The following is a 19000-nucleotide window of genomic DNA, read 5'->3' on the forward strand; positions in this document are numbered from 1 at the left end:
TTTTATGTATTCAATCATTTTACTTTTTCTGTAAGATTTTGAATTTTTGAGTTGAGACTTGTTTATTGACTCAGCGTATATATCTTGATGGACATTTCATGCGTATATCTTGATGGACATTTCATATGTACTTGGAAAGAGTATGTATTCTGTAGTTGTTGGGTTTAATGCCTTTGAATGTAAATTATATGAGATTCATCAATAGTGTTGCTCAGATATTTCTATCCTTGCTGATTTCTTTGCCTCCTTGCTTACTCACTGAGAGAATTGTGCCCCTTTCCCTCCTCCCCAAGTTCATAAGTTGAAGTCCTAGTCCCACATAATTCAGAATGTGACTGTATTTAGACATAGGGCCTGTAAAAGAGGTGATTAAGTTAAAATGAGGCCAACTGGCTTAGAGTGGGCCCTAAGCCAATCTGACTTGTGTCCTTAAATGAAGAGGACAATGAGAGACACTAAGTGTTGGCTGTGCACGGAGAGAGGACCGTGTGAGGACAACAAGCAAGAAGACCGCCATTTCTAAGCCAAAGTGAGAGGCCCTGCCAGACTTGATTTCAGACTTCTGGCCTCCAGAACTCTGAGAACATAAATTTCTGTTGTTTAAAGCCACCCAGTCTATGGTATTTTGTTATGTTGGCCCTAGCAAACTAATACAGTACCTTTCCATCCATCTTTATAGACAACACATAGTTGGGTATTTTTATTTATTTATATGCTGTAATTATTGATATGAGTGGATTTATTTATACTGTCATTTTTCTTTTGGTTCCATATGATTTTTGTTCTACTTCCTTTTCTGCCTTTTGAAATTATTGAATATTTTTTTAGTAATCCCTTTTAATATATCCGTTGGCTTTTTGCCAATACTTGTTTGCGTTATTATTATTGTGGTTCCTTTGGGAATTACAGTATGCAATATTCATAACTTACCCCATACAGGTCATACTGTGTGATGATTTCACATAGAGTGCTATCATCCTGCAACCATTTTGTTTACCCTTCCCATTTTCGGATAATTTTGCCATATGTACCCACCTTCCTATATCATAAACCCCATAGTACCACATTGTAATTTTTGCTTTAAGTGGTAAAGAAACCAAGGGAAAGAAGTATACCATATATACATGTACATATACATACTTCTAGCTGTTTACCTGTATGTAAAATCTGCAACAGCTTTCAAGATTTTATCTTTGTTTTTCAGCAGTCTGACTGATACACGGAAGTGTGGTTTCGTGTATATTTTGCTTGAGGTTTTCTGAGCTTGTATTAGTACATTCACTTTTCACCAGTTTGGGGAAATTTCGGCTACTATATCTTCAAATATTTCTTAAACTTTTTCTGCTACTGTCCTTCTGGGACTCCACTTACACATGTTTTGGGCAGTTTGATACTATCCCACAGATTGCTGAGACTCTGGACATTTGTTAAAACTTTTTTTCTCTTGTTCAGATTAGATAATTTATATTAATTGTTTATATTAAATGGATATTTATTCTTAGATCTCCAATCTATTAAGCCCATTTAATACATTTTTCTCTTCTGTTATTATTTTTCAATTCTAGATATTAAAATCTTTTTAATGTTTATTTATTTTGAGAGAGAGAAAGAATTCTAAGCAGACTTTATGCTGTCAGCACAGAGCCCAATGTAGGGCTTAAACTCATGAACCATGAGATCACGACCTGAGCCCAAATCAAGCGTCGGATGCCTTGAGTGACTGACCCACCCAGACACCCTCAATTCTAGATTTTTGAAAAATTTCCTGAGATTCCTGATCTATGTATTCCTTGATATACTTTCCTTGAAAACCCTTAAACATATTTATAATAGCTCTTTAAAGCTCTTGCCTGCTAATTCCAAGATCTGGGGTGCTTTCTAGTGATTGCATTTTCTCTTGACTGTGGGCCATTTTCCCTTATTTCTCATAGAGTGTGGATGAGACCATGCATGGAGTCTGGTTTATGTCATCTTCCTTTAAATGGCATCTCATTTGTACAGGAAGACACTTAAATTAGCAGCAGACCATTGTGGCCTTGTCAGGCATGGTGTAATTCTCTGTTACAGCAGGCCTATTTCATTCCATTTTAAATTTAGTTTTAGGGTGCGTCCTTTTCTCTGGGGCTCACTCCTTCTAAGATGTGGCCTTTCTACATCTCAGTTAAATGGTGATGCGCTCAGTGAGCCCCTGTGCCCTGGCCTAGCTGGATTTCGACACTTCTCAGCATTTTATGGCCTTTGGTATCATTCACTGCTTATCTCCCAGTTCTGTGGCAGGTGGTCTTTGTAGGGTCTTGCTGAATTTGGCCCTGCCGCAGGTGCAGCCCCGTCCTTGGCCAGAGACCTGCAGTGAGCGCTCATGCAGACCTCTCTCTTGTCAGCTACCCTGCCCCCCAGCGTCCAGCTGCTTTTTCAGATCAGTGCGGGTGCCACCCTGCCTGGGTTCCATCTCCCTGTCATGTGTTCCGAGGACAGAGAAGGGGGATGATCATGGGACTTGTTTCTTTTCTCCCAAAGATCAGAGTCTTGTGCCACTCCATATGTGGAAACAATTGCCCCATATATTTTGTTTTATAGTTGTTTTGGCATGACAGCACATCCATTACCAGTTACCCTGTGATGGCTGGAAGTGGCAGCTATGTGGTTACATGTTAAATTAGTTAAGATGTGGTTACATCTTAATTAGTTAAGATGTATACAAGTTCTGTATAAACATTAAGTATCTGTACAAATACGTATGAGGGTTATGATGCTATCTTTATCCTGCAAGGATTTATAATTCTGTGGACAAGATAAAGATTGGGCTTTAAATACTGGGCATCCTGCCTATGTTTAGATCTCTGAAGCTTCTAGCAGCCAGATTATATAATGTATCACGAAAGTGATATGTACAGATTTCTTCACTTGCCTTCTCCCATCCTTACTCCGCTAATTATGTTGTGTTAAAAGCTTTAAATTTCCTTTTCCTTAGGGAGAGCTTTCATGGACACAGAAAAGAACTCTTCCAAGTTTGTGCAGGGGATATGTCCACATGTTAACTTTTCTCTACAGTGTTCAATTCTCCTATAATGGAATGAAGGCCTATTTATTGCAAAATGGTTATATTGGTACTGTTCCATTTTATTGGGTTATCAGATTTTAAAGCCCTTCAGGCCAGAAATGAAACAGAATCTCTTACCCCTTCTGCCTTTTATTTCAGAAATACTAAGTTCTGTGTTAATTGTTACAAGGGAGAGGCTAACATCAGGCAGTGGAAAAACTAGTTTTGAGCTGAGGTAAATTAGAATGCAAATGTGTATTTGTATATAATTGTGATATAAATGTGTAATTGTCATCTTTGCTTCCTGTTTTGGTAGTTGGTCAGATAGAGACTAAAGAAGAAATTCTGGGGACACCAGTGTCAAAAAGAGAAGACATAGAGTCCATGGCTTGGACTCTCAGGGCAGGAACACTGTGTCTGTGTCAAGTACATACTAGCTGGTTCACTGGGATATTGATGTGGTTACGTCTGTTGGTATTTTCCAAGTGAAAAATTCTCTCCTTAAAGAAAACACTTTAGAGCTAGAGTGATCAGAAATTCAATATTGATAGGAAAGTTTCCTTGTTTTCAGTAATTCTGTCTGAATTAACCAAAACTGCTGAGTCCATTTATGAATAGCAAGGACTGAATATTTTAAAACTCTGATACTCTTTTCCAATTCAATATTGCTATATCTGGATTTTCACAATGCTGCCCTCCCATAATCCCTTTCGTTATCATATTCCGACATGCTTTCATGTAGTAATACAGAAAGGAAAAGCTAAGAGAAGCTGAGATAAATTTTATTTTTCTTTTAAACAGAAGAAAGAAAAGAGGTGGGGTTACACTTTTATAAATATCTATAAATATCGAGCGATAGGCAAAATTTCCAAATAAATAAATAAATATTGCCACATGCTAAGGAACATAGAAATTTATGGGGACTGCCTTGGCTCCTACCAAAGGAAAAACCCCTAATAAATGGTATTGGGTTTATAAGATCACAACCAATTTTCTACCAAAGTCCTTTTGAGATTTTACATCTAGTCAGTATTGGGGAGCTTCCAATAGCTTTTATATAGTATAATATGAATGAAAGGAAATGAAAACTATCGAGAAAATATTTGCCATGCACTGCTATATAGTAGTATATATAGTTTTAGTGTTTCAGAATGGGCACTAGTCCTTCAAGTTCAGGTGAAAACAGTGGTCCAATGTTTCATAAGTAAAATAACGGATCAATTTCTAAGGCTGGGTGCATGGTGGCAGTGGAAAGAAAACAAAGTGGGAAGAAACTTGTTTAAATCTCCTCTGCTTGTTAGCATCCTGCTCTGTAGGTTGAGAGGAACAGAGGTAGGAACTTGGGGCCCCCTTGTGAAGCAGGTGGTAAGGCCGTGTAGGGGGAGGCTGAGCCGTCAGGGCCACCTGTCTGGCGCCTCGGCTGTTTGGTAAGTGAGGTTTGGTTTTCCCGGGACTGAGAACCATCTTCAGGTAATGCCCCCAGGATTTGCAAGTGGACAAAGACTCCGAGTGGACTCCTGCCAGCCCGGCAGTTTTAGCTAACTCTAGCCACTGCTGCAGAGCTGTGAAGAGAGTATAGTGAAGAGCTGGCAGCTTGGTCTTTGTGGAATGCCTACACATGAGTCCCCTGATTACTGGACTTCTTTCCCCCTGAGCCCTTGATACCTCTTCCCTTAGACATAAGGACACAGCCTGCCAGTCCACAGAAAGCCCAACCCAGAGCGGTCCCGTTGTCCCAAGGCCCCCTCGTGTTACTACAGTTTTGTAAGTCATCCCAAATGCGGTACTACTCGACCTGGAAGTAGGCTTCATCGCATGCCTCTTAGGGGAGTTTCAGTTTATTTCCATTTAAAATATTTATTTTTATTTCCTAGCAGGGGAGATTTTCAGGAGCCCATGCCAAAGCGCTTCCTCAGGCCACATTCACTAATGCCAAAGATGGGGTCCATAGGGCTGTATCACAGACCGCTTGGGAACAGGCAGGGCCCCCAGGCTCTGGCTGCATAGAAGGGGAAAGAATGTGGCAAGGGGTCCCTGCCCCGTAGGGAGGTTGAATTTCCTAGCCTGATTTCTTGCCTCAGTTCTCCGAGCATTCTAGTTCCATTTTCACCAGCCTGCTACCAACCTTTTTGACAGCTCTTTTCCAGAGATGCTCTAAGGAAGGGCGAAGGCCTGAGATTAGGATTGTTAGCCGTTTGCCCAGTTCCTCCGTTAGTGCCCTAGGTCAGCGTTGCAAACTCAAATGCCAACAGGGCCCAGGCAGGTAACCTAAATGTAAGGAGCAGTGGAGAAGCTAACTGGTACTCGCTCTCCCCGTCACCTTGGCAGCAGTGAGCTCAGGAAGCCATTGCTTGGTTTTTAATGCTAGACTGACGAGGAAGAGAGGCACACACAGGGGAGAGAAACTGCCCAGCCTGGTTGGGGCAGGGTGGTGGGAATGAATGAATCCCTCCCTCCTTAATGAGGGCGAAACTTCTAGTTTCTCTTTCTGGGCTTCTAAGTTCAGAAAGGTGGTGTGGGTGGGGTGGGGAAGGCAGTGAAACCGCCACCACTCGGGCCTCAAAGGCGCATTCCCGGGGCCCTCCTGGTGGTCGGAGAGAGAAACAGGCTCCCGCACACCTCACCCCACCCTCCCGCTCCGGGACCGCAGAGGGCCCAGGTCCCACCGGAGGCCGGAGGCCGGAGGCCGGAGGCCGTGCGGCTTTCGCAAGGACGGCTCGGCCACGGCTTCCGCTCCTGGTCTCCCTAGTTGAACTTGGGGAAGGGGCGGCACCTCTCCACGCCCATCCCCCCGGCGTGCGCGTTCACCCTGTTGCCCCTGAGCACCCCTAAAGGGTCGCTGGCCACCACGCCGCTGTCCTCGGCGCTTGGGAGCTCCTGGGAGCAGGAGGCCGGCGCGGGGGTCATGCGGGGCCTGGGCTTCAGCACGTTCAGCGGGTCGCGCTCGGCGTCCTCGGCGCTGCGGGTGTGGCGCCGCGGCCGCGGGGTGTTGAAGTGGACGAGGGGGATCTCGTTCCTCCGCGACAGGAACTGGGAGTAAGGCGGCGGGTTGGTGCCCGGCAGGAAGGCCCTCTTGGCCGGGCCCAGGCTGACGAGGAAGCGGTGCTGCGGGGAGTGGTACACGTCGTAGCCGTTTTCCAGCGTCCGCTGTCGGAACCTGCAGCTCTCGGGGCTGAAGAGGTGCTGGAGGGGCAAAGCGAGAGCGGTGAGGCCCGCCCGGCCTCCGGGGGCTCGGTCTGGGAGGCGTCTTGAACCTCTCGTTCCCTTGGGCGGGGGAAGCGGTGGCCCTGGTCTGCGGGGCCTGCACGGGGTCCCTGGGGCTGGGCTGGCCACAGCGGGCAGCACTTTGGGCCCGTTTCTGGAGGCAGGGCCAACTTGGAGGCCACTTGGGCCTCTGCCTCTCAACCCTCTTTCGGCTGAAAGTTGGCTTGGGTCTGCCTCCTTACCTGGAGAAAGGAGGGGGCTGGAGTTTGTAGGGCCAAACATAAGGGAGGGCACTCCTATCCGAGATTGGGTGAACTCTGGCCACCGATGACCTAGGTTTGAGCCCCGGCTCTGCCACTAACTTAGTATAGGCCTTCACCGAATGCCTGCTAGGGCGTTCACACACGATTTCATTGAATCCTCTAACTCCATGGAGTGTTTTAGCAGATGAGGACTATCAGTAGGTCTAAATGGGGTCAGCAGATATTTTAAGTCGGTGCCTCTATTTGTCCCACAGAGAGTTGTCTACTCCGGGTCAGATAGTGTTGTAGGTGCTGGGACATAGCAGCGAGCACAACAGAAAGTCATTGCCATCATAGTATTTCTGGCGGGTCTGTCTGGTGGTAAGAGGCTCCGGAGATGAGCGGTCCTACCATTGTATGATATCAAAACCCTTTGGAATATGCCTGCAACCGGTAGTTTGGGAAATCCTTTGCTTGCCGATCTGACCCACCAGCAACCACAGTTGGGGCAGACAGAGATCCTTAATGAGAGATCTTTAACTGCAGAGAGATCCCACTTAACTTTTTCCAGGTGAGGAAACTGACATTCAGAGAAGAGAGGGGACCGGCCTAAGGTCAAGAAGGTCTAGTGAAAGAATCGGGAAGACGCCAATGGCTTCTCACTAGAGTAGGCTTCTCACTACGCACAAGGTGCTGTGAAGGTACAAAAGTGGGTGCCAACAGGCAGTCACTCTAGAGGCCAAGAGCCCGGGCTCCAGAACCAGACTATCTGGGTTCAAACCCCCGTGTATAAACCTGAGCATCTCCTACTTAGATTGACTACATCACTCGGTGGCAATATCACCAAGCACTGAAAATGGAATCTTTAAGCTGTAAGATTTTATGTTCTGGTGAAGAAATGAATTATCTCTAAATGGCGACCAGCACAAAAAGAAACTCACCGATCCAAAGATATTGCCTCTGAAGTCCATACAGAGGTACCTCTGACTCATCACACCTGTTATCACCACAAAGCCGGCATCCTCCGATCTGATCATCAGGGCACCTGTGGAGAAAACCATCCAGGTCGAAACCTGGCTGCACATCCAATTCCTATCTCCAGGCACTTCTTGAAAACCCACCTCCATGAAACCTCCCTTGATTGACTTTAATTTTTTAAAAGTTTATTTTGAGAGAGAGAGAGAGAGAGAGAGAAGACATGCACATGTGTGTGAGAGGAAGCGAGTGAGAGAGAATCCCAAGCAGGCTGTACACTGTCAGCATAGAGCTCAATGCAGCTCAAACCCATGAACCATGAGGTCATGATCTGAGTCAAAACCAACAGCCAGATGCTCAACCAACTGAACCACCCAGGTGCCCCTCCCTTGATTGATTTTAAGGGTGGTGATGATTTCCTTTCACTTCACCCCTCTTGCACTTACTTGTTCAGCTTCGTTTCTTTGGATTCTCCCCTCCAAACTACCCGCCCCCACTCTTTGCCTCCTACTTTCTCCTCTTGTCTGTACAGAGCACTCCAAACTCCTGTGCTGGACACATGTTTCTTTATTTTCCCCATTGCCTGGTTAATACCTCTTAATGTTTGTGGTGGTCATCACATTCTCCCATGCCTTCTGGGCTTTTGAAATTTTTAAGTCTATGCTGCGATGTCTTTCAAGGATCTGGCTTGCATGTAGAGCTTGAGCTCCACCCAGGAAAGTATACAGTAGTCAGTGACACATCACCCAGCACCCATTATGTGTCAAGAACTGTATTAGAACCGATCTGTCCCTCCCTTCTCTGCTTATTGAAGTCATTCATCTTTCAAGGCCAAGCTCAGATGTCACTTTCTATGAAGACTTTCCTAGTCTCCCTAATCAGAACTAATGCCCACACCTTTATTACAGCATGCATTTCATTCACCTTGCCTTAGCCATGTTTACTAAGTGCCTCCCTATGAGTGAGCTGTTTAGGAGCCGAGGGTTTATCTTTCTATGTCGAATAGATACCACGGATGAATGTGATTTCTTCTTGGATCTTCATTGCTGTTCTGTGTCCTTTTCTTATTTGGTGGTGTCCCCTCCAGTGCTGTCCTTCATGGTCTTTCCATGCCCCCACTCAACAACCAGGCTCCAACAAGAGCTTGACATCCACATGTACTACCTATGTTTTCAATAACTGATGACGCCCTGCCCTCATTGGGACTTGCAATTTTAACCATTTGCGATGCATTGTAGCAAGGACTGATTAAGTATGATCTAAAGCTTTCTGTTTTGTGGCAAGAGTACAATTCAACAAGACTTCCACCCCAAATGCTTTTTAATTACCTGATATCTTCTGCTTAGAAATCATTTCTTTAAGTCTTTGGGGTCACTTGCATTTGCCTACTGCAGAATTCCCATATGGTTCTCCTTTGGCCTCACAGCCCCCAGGCAGGTATTCAAGTTTCTTTTTCAGAAATGTCATGTGGAGATATTGTAAATGTCCAGCACCTGTGCCCAGTAAGTGGTGGAGCCTCATGGGATGACTTACACCTATGTCTCCCCCTCTTACCCTGTGTCGGCTCAATACAGAGACTTCTGAGGAGAGTAGCAAACAATACTTAGACACTAGCTGAGTATAGAGCCTCATGTGGACAGAAATTAGAATGATGTGGGACAGAAGAAAAGAGGGCAGGAGCAAGCCCAGAAAAAAGAGAAAGCAAGATGGTTGAGGAGAAATGTTAATTTGTTTTCAAGCTTTGCTAAGGGTTAGCCTTGAGGGAAGTTTCTGGAAGCGGGGTGGGGTATGGGAAGTGCCGGGGGTATTTAAATTGCTCCATAACAAGGACTGCCTATGTGTCTCAAATATATGGCTAACTCTATGGCAAGCCCTGAGGGAAACAAAAGGAATGTGTAAAATATAAGCTTTGCCCCACCCACTTTGGGAAAAAAATAGACTTAGTGTTGCACTTTTTAGGTACTCTACATATTTTAAATTCTCAGAACAACTATGATGTTGTTGATGTTAGCATTAACATGGTTTGTAGCAGCATCCCAATTTATGTGAAAAGGGAACTAAGGGCAGGATTCAAGCACAGGATGGTGACTCTAACATCCTCTTTCCATGACCCTGCAGCTTGCCTCCAACAGGAATCATCACAAGCCTGAGAAGATGAAACCAAGTGCCAGACACATGCTGTGACCCATGGGAACCCCAAGTCACACTGCCCCTGAGTGTGTCCGGGCAGGGTCGCTGACCCAGGAACAGGGGTACCTGGATTCTGGTCCCACCTATGCTACTTACTGACTTGGTAGTCTTGGACAAGTCATTGCTCTAGCCTTGGGTTGCTCAGTTGGGTAAAGAGAATAATAGTAGTGGTCCTGCCTACTTTGTGGGGTTCCAGTCAGAATCAAATGCTATCATGGTTGGAAAAGGGACTTTCTTCAAAAAGCGTTGGGAAATGGCAGGCATTACGTGGCATGTGCTGGTCTACCATTTATGACACTCGGGAGCTCTGGCAGCCACGAGGGCTTCATGCTGGGGGCAGTGGGGGCAGTGTGCATGCCACCTGTGCTCCTGAGCTCCAGGGCTGGTCCTAGTAGGAAACCGCCTGCAGGGGAACAGCAAGCAGCCACCACAAAGGATGCACAGACTTGAATCAAACCAACATGAGCTAGCGAGAAAGTGCAGAAAATGTTAGAGACAGATTGCCTTCCCTTTGCCCATTCAGAAAGCAGGTTTTCACAGGCTGCACAGATTCTAGAGCAGAATTTGGCAGAAGGAAGGCACAAATCACTGGCTACTGGAACCACTACCTGTTGCAGCCAGGTGGGATCAATGGACTGGCATGTGGAAGAAGCATGGAGTTGGGGTCAGGGTGTCCTCAAGGTGAACTTAAGCCAGTGTAGTTCTTTAACCTTTGTTTTTCATATGTAGGGAATTCATTTATCTCATTTGGTCATCTTGAGGATGTCATGAGATAATATTCTTATCCACAATAAAAACATTTCTAAATGCTAGTAATTTTACTACTGCCACTTGCCTCCACTCTGCTCTATAAGTAGAAAATTATTGGCTCTGTTCTATTCTCATAGCCAGTAAATGATAAATGAGATGATAGATGTAAAGTGCTTCGAGCTCCCCCAAAGAAAGAGAAGAGTTTGTAAGTTTAAAGAGCCCGAGGATGGGGCGCCTGGGTGGCTCAGTCGGTTGAACGTCCGACTTCGGCTCAGGTCACGATCTTGCGGTCCGTGAGCTCAAGCCCCGCGTTGGGCTCTGGGCTGATGGCTCAGAGCCTGGAGCCTGCTTCCGATTCTGTGTCTCCCTCTCTCTCTGACCCTCCCCCGTTCATGCTCTGTCTCTCTCTGTCTCAAAAATAAATAAACTTAAAAAAAATAATAATAAATAAATAAAGAGCCCGAGGATAATTCAGCTTTGGGTAAAGAAAAGTGCCAGTGGGGAAGACGGAAGAAGGAAATATACCAGGAGTTCTGGAGTGATATTAACCAGGGGTACTAAGCATCTCTTCTGCTGTTTCTACGAAGCAAGGCTGGTGAGGAGTGAGAAGGTGGCCCTCTTCTTAGTGGGACAGGAGACATAGAGGTCAGAGAGTCTCCCTGACATCAGTGCTGTGAGTCCCAAGGGAAGTTATAGAATCTTATAGGGCAGGTAATTTCACGATGACCAGCAACTCAAAGATGGGTTGGACACTCAACTATTAATCAGGAATTTACTAAAGCACAATAATCAAATGAATCAGATTTCACCAGAAATATGTAATAATTAGGAGGGGGAAACACCACACACCTTCCAGCAGGGTGAAAGCAAATCCTTCACCAGTCTGTGAATTACCTGTGCTACCTATCTGCATGTCTCAGTGTTTCCCCTTAACTTTTTAAGTTACTTTTGATCTTAGTGTCTACATTTATTTTTATAATACAAACAGTAACTGATTTGAATAGTACAGAGAGTTATATAAACTGGGAAAAGTAAGTCTCCCTCCCACCCCCCTGACCCCCGCCCCCACGCAGCTTTGTGTCAATTTCTAGAGACACATGCTTAGACACCATCTACATCTAGCAAAACAAAAACCAATTTCTATTTTTTTAAAAAATCTGAAATCAGTTCCATTCATTTTGCTTCTTCCCAGTCATTTTAATTCATTCCCAACTAGTATCAGTGCCTTCTCTGGGGCTGAGTTCTACAACTCAGGCTGTCTGCTTCATGACATAGGCTGAGCAACACACACTGTACCTCACATGGCTCACCACAGCCGGTGAACACTGTCTACTCCATGTCATGCTCCAAAGGACATGTTTTTGGGGTTCCTTTCAGTGAAAGATTCTGTTAAATATCCATTGAAAAAAAAACGAGCAAAAAAAATGAGTACACATCAAAAAAAATGAATACACATCAAGTGTATCCAGATTTATTCAGATTTCTGCCATTATTGGACTCAAACTTGGCTTCCCAAATGTTGACTCCTGAATCCTACTACATATCCTTGAGTTCTGGAACCTGCCTGCTATGTGGAGAGAACTTTGATCCCTCCTTTCATCTCCACTGAACACCTGAAGAGGTGTGCCCAGCTGGCTTTGCATGTGCATGTATCTTGCTACAGCTTTCAAGACCTTTGATTCCACAAAACAAGGCCAGAGCAAAATTATTGATGAATTCAATACAACAATAGGGCAAATAATTATTCCTATAAGAAGTTTCCTTTCACTGGGGCGCCTGGGTGGCTCAGTCGGTTGGTTGAGCGTCCGACTTCGGCTCAGGTCATGATCTCGCGGTTTGTGAGTTCGAGCCCCGTGTCGGGCTCTGTGCTGACAGCTCAGAGCCTGGAGCCTGCTTCGGATTCTGTGTCTCCTCCTTTCTCTGCCTCTCCCATGCTCATGCTCTGTCTCTCTCTGTCTCTCAATAATAAATAAACGTTTAAAAAAATTTTTTTTAAAGTTTCCTTTCATTGAACAGAAACTGTGATTGCTCTGCACTGAATCTGCTTGCATTCTCCTGAATCCTGAGTGTAATTTCCCCATGTTCTCCTAAAATAGACCTTGTCTTTTTCAATATGCATCCCCCCTCCCAGCCCAGCATCCCCTATATAGGTGCACACAAAGGGACCCTCATTTGAAGCATAACTAATTGATCAACTGTTTGTGGATTGTGATCCACCTTGTCACAAACCTAACCTTTAAGATCATCCCGGTAGCCTCATGTTGCCAAGAAGTTCCCAACTAGCTTGATTGCTACTGAGCAGACCTTTCAGCTCCACAGAGAGGAGTCACCAACTGATACCAAACTGGGTACCTCTGAAGCCCCTAGTAAATATGTTTGGTGCATGGGTGCATGGGTGCATGGATGGATGGATGGTTCATGCACTTGGTCAGACCCACCAAGACAACATACCTGGGCAGTCTGTCTTTAATACATTTTTCTGAGAAGTTTTATAAGGCCTATTAGAATCTCAGAATTGGAAAGAACCCCTGGGTTCCTCTATTCCAATCCTTGGTCTGATACAAGAATCTTCTTGACAACCTCTGTTGTTAGCCCTGTCCAAATTTTATGAGCCAAACTCGATGTCAATGGCCTGTCTGGCTTTTTCCCTCTCCACTTTGTTGCCTTTCTTTCTGTACACTTTTGGACTCTTTGGGTAGGACAAAGCAAGGGTAGCTGCCCTTGTGGGAAGAGGGATTATAGTTAAGACATTATTTATGGGTGCCTGGGTGCCTCAGTTGGTTATGCATCTGACTTTGGCTCAGATCATGATCTCACGGTTTTGTGAGTTCGAGTCCCACTTTGGGTGAGCATGAGCCCCTCTTCTCTCTCTCTCTCTCTCTTTGCGCCTTATGGGATTTTCTCTCCCCCCACCCCCCTTGCCCCTTGCTCACTTGCACCCTCTCTCTTTCTCAAAAAAAAGTAAATTATTGGGAGAAACAAGTAAACACTAACTGGGGAGGTGGCAGAATCTTCTCCCCAGGTTTAAACACACACACACACACACACACACACACACACACACACGTAGATTCTAGGCAAGAAACTAGGAGGCTGGATTAGTCCTCTGGTCTAGCCCAAGACCTCCCCAGGCCCCTTGGAGGTGGGTGGACAGAGGAGCTCCCCCTTCTTTCCAGCACAGATGAAACCCCTACTCACTGTAGATGGTCTGATGGGGTGTGCCATCCACATGGCCGTCCTTGTGTATCTGCAGGTGGTAGCTGTTCCTGGCTGTGGCCGTGTACAGGTGGGTCAGGCCACCCCAGCTGGAGCCCAGCAGCGGGGAGGTGTTAGGATAGGCTCTGACTACCCAACACAGGACAGAGACCAGGAGCCCAAGGCGGGTCCCTGACATCACGGAGCTCTGAATGGCTGACTAGAGTTTGAAACCTGACACTGCCTCCCTGACTCCCTGGTCTTTTTCTCCTCTTCTTTGTGGGTATCTGGCGTGAGGATCCTAGGCTGGATTCCCTCCTTTTTTCCCTCGGATTTTTAAAGGGTAGATGTGTGACATCAAACAGGAAAAACTCCACTGTCCACATCCTCTGTGTTGTAACCAGCCCATTGGAAGAGAAGGCAGAGACCTCGGAGGCTCACGGAAGGCACGTCGTTCCAGACACACACACACACACACACACCCCTCAATTTCAAGCCAACGCTCCAAAAAGTGAATGATGTGTGGGCAAAAGTTATCTACGACTCTGGGTTGTCTGTTGACCTGCCCCACTTCCACCAGGAAATGTGAAGGCAGTCAGCGGTTCCGAAAAAAATCCAGCTTCAGTCATGCAGTCAACAGACTCCTATGCAATTAATCTCCCATTGAGTCTACTCATTTTGGTTTTCTCCGTCCTTTTAATTCCAATCAGCAGCTATGTATCCGGGGCTTTCTCCCTGCACAGCACCAGGTGGGTGTTTTGAAGTTGCAGAAATAATACAGGAAACCATCAGGCAGAGGGCACCCTCTGAGACCCCTCCTCATGAAGATATGGGAGCTGGGAACAGAGGTGCAAAAACTAAACTTGCCACCTTGGGAAGATTTCAAAATAGGAAGAAAGGAAACCAGGCCTTGAGGTCACCACTACTCTATGAAATTCTGAGGTTTGATTTCTCAGTTTTCCTGGTTTGGACTGCCTAAGGGCAACTAAACTGGTATTATGTTCCCTCCAACAATACACAGACTAAATCAGAGACCTCATGAAGCTGGGAAGACTGGGGACTGAGCACAGGGGATTGGAACCCAGAAAGGTATCAGGAGCAGAGTGGACAGGGTGTCCTTGCAGTTAGTGTCTCCTGGGTGCCTGGCTCCTGGACACTGGACACTTCCCTGCAGACCCTGCTCACAGGTGTGCCCTCTGGGAAGCTACATTTGATGTGAGGCGATAGTGGCAGCACCTGTGGTCCAATGGGGAGCAAACTTCTGGAACACATATCAGAAAAATAAACCCACAAGGAGACTGTTCCTCTTCCAATTTTCCATTCACTGAATGCATGTTGGTGTCAGGCTGGACTTCATGGTTGATAGATGAGAGAGCAAGGTGTGGTCTCTGCCTCAGGGAGCTCACAAGCTAATGGAGGAGGCAGAAACAAGAAGGTATCACACAAAGCATAATAGGATGTACAATCATACAGGTGCAGGCAAAAGAGATGCCATTTGTTATCCTACGTTTGTGTAAGTTTTGATAGTTTATAAGATATTTTGATATGTATTAGCTCATTTGAATCTCACTGCAACCCTATGAGATAGTTCCACCAGGCATTATCAATATTTTGATTGTATAGATGGTGAAATGACAATCATGGGTTCATATGTCCAAAGTCACAAAGCAGATAAGGGAGAGCCTGGGTGGCTCAGTTGGTTAAGTCTCTGACTTCAGCTCAGGTCATGATCTCATGGGAGAGCTAGGATAAGGCCATGTGTTTCCCTAGACTGCTTCTCCAGCAATGACCAACACTTCTTGAGAGCTTACTAAGGGCTTTACTTGTAACAACTCATTCCGTCTTCATAACTCTTTGAGGAGATGCTGTTACCTCCTTTTACACACATGAGGAAACTCATGCATGTGGTTTGAGTAACGTGCCCAAAGATGTACAGCCAGTGTGTGGAAGGGGTTGGATTTGAATCTGGGAAGTCTGACCCCAGACCCAGACCTCCTAAGGACTTTGCTAGATGTACAAACCCACACAACATGTTAGAGCAAAGGTGACAAGAACCAGGACTGGGTAAGAAAGTGCAAATAGCAATTTCTGTAGTAAATACAGGCCTTTACCCAGGATGTGTCTCCAGGATACGGCGTGCTATCTCCCCAAGTTAGGTAGATGATCTAGGCCATATAAGACAGCTTTCTTTAATAACGGCAACAGAATGATTCATAACTAGAGTACCACATCTTAGCGAATTGAAGGAATAGTAAAGTTTCAGAATTGAAATACAGATCATTCAGGAACACTTGCTAATTGATAACCCCATATTTCCTTTCCTGGTTGCAAGATGTAGAGAAGGGAAGTACCTGTGAAACAATCAGCAGATACTGGGAATCTTCTCTGTGCAAGAGAGAAGAAAGGAAGGAGTTCCAGGAATAAAAAACAGAACAAACATCCTCGAAGAGCTTACAGTATAACTGAGTAGAGGAAAACCTTGCTCAATACAAAGCACTGTGGGAGAAGAGCTAAATTACCAGGATGTGAAGGAAATGCTAATGACTTTCAGAAAAGGGTGAGAGCACAGTGGGTGGATGCTGTGGCCAAGGAGGGCTTTGAGGGAAATGAGACTTGAGGGGGCCTGATAGGATGACAGGGAAGGGGCACTTGCCAACATCTGCCAGAGCACGGTGGGAAGACAATTGCAGGTGTCTCAGGAAGAGTACGTGGTTATTCACTCTGTTCCTGCAGTGATCAGAGGGGGCACCTCCCTGGCTGATTCAATTTGTCTTATTAGGAAAGAGAATTGATGGGGCAACTTAATCCATTTCCATACTTCCCTCCAAGAAGAAGCCTTGAATGCCTAGCAACTGGATCTGAAGGTAGAAGACAGCCGAGGATGATAAGTTTATTTCTGATGGGAATGGGGTGTGGGGTACAGGAATAAGAAGCATTCTCCACTTGGCAAAAGCAAAGGGGGGTACAAGAATCTTAGAATAATCCTTTCCATTGAGATATGGAAACATTGAGAGTGGAGGAGAGGATTTATTCATTTGTGTGCACACATGGCAGCTTCTGGCTGAATTCCCTACCAGTGTGTTTCAAAACTGCCTGCCCATTAGAATCACCATAACTACCCCAACACTAACCTTAGACATACTGAATGTGAAGCCCAACTATTGAACTTTTCCCCAAAGCTACCTGGGAGATCCTGCCACCCTCCTTGATGTTAATGATACTGAAGGACTTTTCAAGAAATAAGAGGTTGTCAAGAAGATTCCTATATCAGACAGAGGATTGGAATAGATGAACTCAGAGACTCTTTCAAACTCTGAGCTTCTAATATTCTGGCCTTATAAAACTTCTCAGAAAAATGTATTAAAGACAGACTGCCCAGGTATGTTGTCTTGGTGGGTCTGACCAAGTGCATGAACCATCCATGCATGGATCCATGCATGCATCCATGCACCCATACACCCATGCACCAAACATATTTACTAGGGGCTTCAGAGGTACCCAGTTTGGTATCAGTTGGTGACTCCTCTCTGTGGAGCTGAAAGGTCTGCTCAGTAGCAATCAAGCTAGTTGGGAACTTCTTGGCAACATGAGGCTACTGGGATGATCTTAAAGGTTAGGTTTGTGACAAGGTGGATCACAATCCACAAACAGTTGATCAATTAGTTATGCTTCAAATGAGGGTCCCTTTGCGTGCACCTATATAGGGGATGCTGGGCTGGGAGGGGGGATGCATATTGAAAAAGACAAGGTCTATTTTAGGAGAACATGGGGAAATTACACTCAGGATTCAGGAGAATGCAAGCAGATTCAGTGCAGAGCAATCACAGTTTCTGTTCAATGAAAGGAAACTTCTTATAGGAATAATGATTTGCCCTATTGTTGTAATGAATTCATTGATAATTTTCTGTGGCCTTGCTTTGTGGAATCAAAGGTCTTGAAAGCTGTAGCAAGTATACACATGCAAACCCAGTCATGCACAACTCTTCAGGTGTTCAGTGGATGGTGGCAGGAGTTGAGAGGAGGGACCAAAGTTCTCTCCAAATGGCAAGCAGGTTCCAGAACTCAAAGATATGTAGTAGGATTCAGGAATCAACATTTGGGAAGCCAAGTTTGAGTCCAATAATGGCAGAAATCTGTACTAAATCTGGATATACTTGATACATCCAAAGCATTGCTTTGAGTCCCAGCCATACACTGGAATTAGTGCACAGAGACCAAGCCCCCCTTCAGTGGCTTGCTCAGTTTTTATTTCCTTTCAGGATTTCCAGCCTAACTGCGCAGTTTAAGATGTAAATGGGTCTCTCTAGGAAATTTTAGTAACGAACACCACATTAGCACACTGTGACCCTGAGCAGCCTTTTTCCTGAGCCTGATATGTGTGACATCTCCTTAGAAGTTTCAGAGGGTGAGATGTGAGTCCAGAGTAAGTTGGTTCCTGTTCTTTCCACCTAAGAGGGACTCAGCTGTCACAGCTCAGGTCAGAGAATCTGGGAGCTACTGTGACCTTGGGAGCCAAATGTGAAACACTGATACCAGATGGGAGCAGGGAGATCAGGGAGGAGGCCAGCACTTTGTGGTTTTGAGTATCACTGTCGTTGGTTCCCAGGTAGCTGCCTGGAAAGAAGCAGGTAGGGACACACCTGCTCTTCTCTGGCTCGCTCTAGAAGCCCCTGCTCTGGCTTCAGTAGAACTTGCCCTGGGGACTTTGTGGGGGCCTTTTGTCCCAGTCCCTGCATTCACAATCATAGGATCTAGGCTCTAAGTACAGGGGTGCCTGGGTGGCTCAGTCGGTTAAGTGTCCGACTTTTGATTTTGGCTCTGGTTAAGATTTTGTGGGATCTAAGGTTTATGGGATCATAAACCCTGCCCTGCATTGGGCTGTGCACTGACAAGGTGAAGCCTGCTTGGGATTCTCTTTCTCCCTCTCTCTCTGCCCCTCCCCGACTCCCTTCTCAAAATAAATAACTAAACTTTAAAAGAAAAGGCTTAAATATGAATTGGGGACTCTACTCCCACAAGTTCATTCTATTCCCATATCTTCTGACTTCTTTTTCTCAGAGCCCTCTGAGAAGGCACTAAAGAGGAGTATCTTGCCAAGGTCATATCTCTCTCAATGGGAAGACTCGGCAAAAATTTTCAGAAAACATTATCCTGTTTACTAGGCTATGAAGAAAAAATGTTGGAGGAATCAAGGTGAAGGAAGAGCAGGAGCTGAGGAGTAATCTCAGGGTGACTCAGTGTTTTCCCTTTTTTTTTTTTTTTTTGATTCTCTGTCTAAAGACTCCATCTATAGATGGTAGGACCATAGGCTGCTGCTCCCTCACCATTCCTGCCTCTTCATGACTTCGTCTCCATCATTGCGGGAATGGTTTCACCATTTTCTTCTTGTTCACTCCGTGGGTTC

General features: G+C 45.5%; 1 protein-coding gene across 1 annotated transcript; it reads right to left on the reverse strand.

Moving 5' to 3' along the window:
* Positions 1–5669: 5669 nt before the first annotated feature.
* Positions 5670–13905, reverse strand: FGF23 (fibroblast growth factor 23). Its single transcript, XM_049624926.1, has 3 exons — positions 13600–13905; positions 7428–7531; positions 5670–6223 (listed from the first exon to the last, which is right to left on the reverse strand). Exons 1-3 carry the CDS (start codon positions 13793–13795, stop codon positions 5786–5788), a joined length of 738 nt encoding a protein of 245 aa, XP_049480883.1. The 5' UTR covers positions 13796–13905; the 3' UTR covers positions 5670–5785.
* Positions 13906–19000: the final 5095 nt, after the last annotated feature.

This window comes from Panthera uncia, chromosome B4 (assembly GCF_023721935.1).
Source record: "Panthera uncia isolate 11264 chromosome B4, Puncia_PCG_1.0, whole genome shotgun sequence".
NCBI lineage: Eukaryota > Metazoa > Chordata > Mammalia > Carnivora > Felidae > Panthera > Panthera uncia.